We start from the raw sequence: 3,619 nt of genomic DNA, 5'->3' as shown, positions 1-3,619 counted from the left end.
AAGTAGTACTCACTAATGACAGTAGTTAGGTTGAAAAAGTAGGGTCAACGGGCACAGGAAGAACTTTGTCTTTTTCCACTTTCATTCATTTTCCTGAAAGCTGTGTGTGCTTTAAAATCAGGAATGTCATCATTGTAAAACCTTTTTATGAAACTTTTATGAAAGTAAAATGGTTTGCAATAGAATCACATATTATATTTTTCTCACACCTTACATTATGGCAGTTTGGGCCAAAAACAAAACATTTGAGCAAAATTACATCTTAATGTAAATGTACAATAAACAGTGTACACTGTTTATAACTAACAATATGACACGTTACACTGAATAAATGCACTGATTTGAGTTTTTACATGTTGATTTTTTTTTTTTTTTGTCCTCTGCATTTAAACTTTCACCATAGTGAGTCGGTATGTGAGGACAGTGAGCTCAGCGTAGCCAAAAATGACACTCAAGTAAAAGTACTGTTACTTCAGAATAATACTACTCAAGTAGGAGTAAAAAGTAGTCATCCAAATAATTACTTGAGTAAGAGTAAAAAAGTACTCAAGTACTCAGTAAAACGATTTTAGGTTAAACTTACCGCAACATATTTCCTCAGGTTAGACGTTGAGTTTTTGAATGCTAAAATATCTCTTTGTTTTGGGAGAGACAAAAGACACCGCATGATGTCGCTGCTGTTCCGCACTGTTTGTAAACTGAACATGTTTTCAACATGAGTCCCGGGCTGTTCCTCCTCGTCTTTGTCTGCATTGTCGACCGTTGTTTCTACCATTTTTCGCTATCAAAGACGGTAAATATCGACCGCAGTAGCCGCTAAATAATCCGTCCCGCCGCTGAGATTGAGTATGGTCACGTGACGAGACTGGTCTACGTTTTATTGGTTAAACACAGTCACGCGAGCCTTGGGCGGAAGTCTCTCTCTCTCTCTGACAAAATAAAAGTAGAGATACTGGATCATGGAGGAATAGAGACTGGATACTGAATAACTAAAGTTTTATCCAGTGTCTCTGATAAAAGTAACGAGCTCAGTATAGCCTAATGTAGAGTAAGAGTAAACTCTTTCTTCTTCATAAATCTATTCAAGTAAAGTAAAGTAAAGTATGGTGATTTAAAACTACTCCCGGAAGTATTTTATTTTGAAAGACTTACTCACGTAAACTTAACGGAGTAAATTTAACTCGTTACTACCCACCACTGCCACCAGGGCAACACCATATTTTTTAGGTAAAGGTCGAGGCAGATTCTCTCTCAAACATAAAGTTATAGAAATAACTTTCAAAAATATATGGTAAAGATACTTTCAGGAGCAACACATTTAGTAGTAACTTCAAAAACTCCCTCAATGTTTTTACTTCATTTGTTAAAAGATAAAGCAGCGCCATCTCCTGGAAGAAAATTCAAATAACACTGGGAAAGAAATCCTGGTTCTGAGAAACCACGAAGTGGTTAGGGAAAATAATCAGAGGATATATAAAACATAAAAATGAAAGCAATAAAAAACAATAAAAAATGTCTTATGCAATAGATCAAATGTTAACCTATCAATGTGAACATTCAGTGGAAAGCTGTCTGTGATGTGCTGGAACATGGTATCAGACATGAATAAATAAAGCCAACGTTGCTGCTCTTATCTCTGCTGCACACGTGTTGGACCACACCTCACGCTGTGAGACGCACCACGCTGAAGACCTGCTGTCCAACACCGTCAGAGAAGATAGTTAATGACACTTGTTTTGTGTCTCATCACGAAAAACAACTGCGTTTTGCTTCATTTTTGAAAAAATAAATAAAAATCAGGTAAGTCTTTAATTTTTGACAATTGATTGTGATTTTAAATGTCAATCAAAGTTATGAAGTGACTTGGTTATTGAATGATGTGTTGTTTTCACACTAAAAAACACATCATTCAATAGCCAAGCCACTTCACAGACTAAAACACAGCCATATATGGTTCGGCTATATTTTAGGCCAAGTTTTAGTTTTTCCTAAATTTCCCCAAAGGAACTCCCAAAGGATTAATAAAGTTAATCTTAAAGCTGTATCGATCTTAAAGCTATGTTGTAAGATGACGTGCTAAACACTACTATAAACTACTAAATGTTCCCTTACGTTGCCTGAGAAGGTAAATGAAATCTGTGTGCTTCTCAAATCACATTTCTCAATTTTTTCCTCTCTTTTCAATAGTGAAAAACCATGTCAAAAAGGGAAATCATCATTCTTTTCATATCATTACTGATTGAGTTTTCATCAAGTCAAATCAGTGACGAAGTCAAAGCGAATCAGCAGACGTTTAGTGAGGCTGTCAGTGAAATTCCTCAGACGCTCAAAGAAGGTGTGACGGAGGTTTTCTTTATCGCTAGTCAGCTTCAAACAATCCCTGAAGCAGCCTTCATCAACAACTCACACCTCGAAAGGTTGGAGTTCACGAATACCCCAATGTCAGCTGTTGAGCCGGGAGCTTTTGAAGGTTTGGTATTCCTGAAGAACATTGCTTTCTCAGGAGCTCAACTAACATCTGTGCCAGAAGGAGTTTTTGAAGGTTTGAGATCCTTGGACAGTATTGAGATCACCAGGACTCCATTAACAGATATGCCAGTAGGAGTTTTTAAAGATCTCGTCAACCTGGAGAACATTAAATTGAATGGTAACATGCTGCGCAGTTTGGAAAAAGGCTTGTTTGATAACCTTAAAAAAGTTGAAAATATCTATTTACAAGAGAATAGGATTGAATCAATTGAAGAAGGAACATTTGATGATCTTGAGAACCTCCTTATTCTCCATTTGGGCAAAAACAACATATCCAGTGTGAGCACCAACTTGTTTTCTAAACTATACAAACTGCTAAAACTACGACTCAACGGGAATCAGCTGACTGACATTCCTGGAGATATGTTCCATAATCTGCCAAACCTGAAGGAAATTGATCTGAACAAAAACAAAATTGCAGAATTGTCACCAAATCTCTTTATACATAAAGAAAAGCTGACAATTCTTTACTTGCATGATAACCTTCTCACCGGCTTACCTGAAAACCTTTTGGTCTGCATTCCTCTGCTGAAAACACTGACCCTGAACAATAACAGACTGACAAATCTGCCACCAGTGCTTTTTGGAGAAATGCCCAAACTTACTGCCCTAAATCTAAGTCAGAACCATCTCAGCAGTCTTCCTGCAGCAATATTTAAGCCTGTGGGGAAAATCAAGACTCTGGACCTATCTAACAATCATTTGGTCACCTTGTCTGCTGAGAACTTTGAAGGCCTTGAGGAGCTCACGCAGCTGAACTTACAGGAAAACAAGATCAGTTCACTGGATGCAGATGTGTTTGAAATGCTACAGTCCCTGACTTCACTAAGATTGGATCACAACCAGTTACAAGAACTTCCAGGTGATATTTTTGAGCATTTACTTAAACTAAAAAAGCTTGACCTCAGTCAAAATCCCTGGAACTGTGACTGTAATCTAGTTCAGTTTCATGTCTGGTTAAAAGCAAACTCTAAAAAGCTCAGTTCTCCAGTGGTCTGCAATTCTCCGGAAAATCTTCATGGACTGGAAGTCATATCCCTGGAAGAAAACCAGTTCATCTGCCCTACTCCTCCAACTACAACTACTCCTC

The 3,619-nt window shown here is 37.6% G+C and overlaps 2 protein-coding genes across 3 annotated transcripts in view; both read left to right on the top strand.

Annotated features, from left to right (window-relative positions):
- The window catches only part of LOC103393262 (leucine-rich repeat-containing protein 15-like), a 5,726-nt gene extending 5,374 nt beyond the window's left edge, over positions 1-352 (top strand). Inside the window, exon 4 of one of the 2 annotated variants that reach the window (XR_003052942.1) lies at positions 44-352. The gene's annotated coding sequence lies outside the window, so the exon portion shown is untranslated. The other variant, XM_025065764.1, reaches the window with a different exon arrangement.
- Positions 353-1,644: 1,292 nt separating this feature from the next.
- Positions 1,645-3,619, top strand: part of LOC103393271 (leucine-rich repeat-containing protein 15-like) — a 2,782-nt gene continuing 807 nt past the window's right edge. The window contains exons 1-2 of the mRNA XM_025065757.1: positions 1,645-1,800; positions 2,188-3,616. Coding sequence (XP_024921525.1) covers positions 2,197-3,616 — 1,420 coding nt within the window. The 5' untranslated portion in view covers positions 1,645-1,800; positions 2,188-2,196. The remainder of the gene's footprint in view (positions 1,801-2,187; positions 3,617-3,619) is intronic.

This window comes from Cynoglossus semilaevis, chromosome 2, assembly GCF_000523025.1.
Source record: "Cynoglossus semilaevis isolate Cse_v1.0 chromosome 2, Cse_v1.0, whole genome shotgun sequence".
In the NCBI taxonomy this organism is placed as follows: Eukaryota; Metazoa; Chordata; class Actinopteri; order Pleuronectiformes; family Cynoglossidae; genus Cynoglossus; species Cynoglossus semilaevis.
Note: the sequence above shows the minus strand (reverse complement) of the source record. Positions and strands in the feature narration are given on the sequence as shown.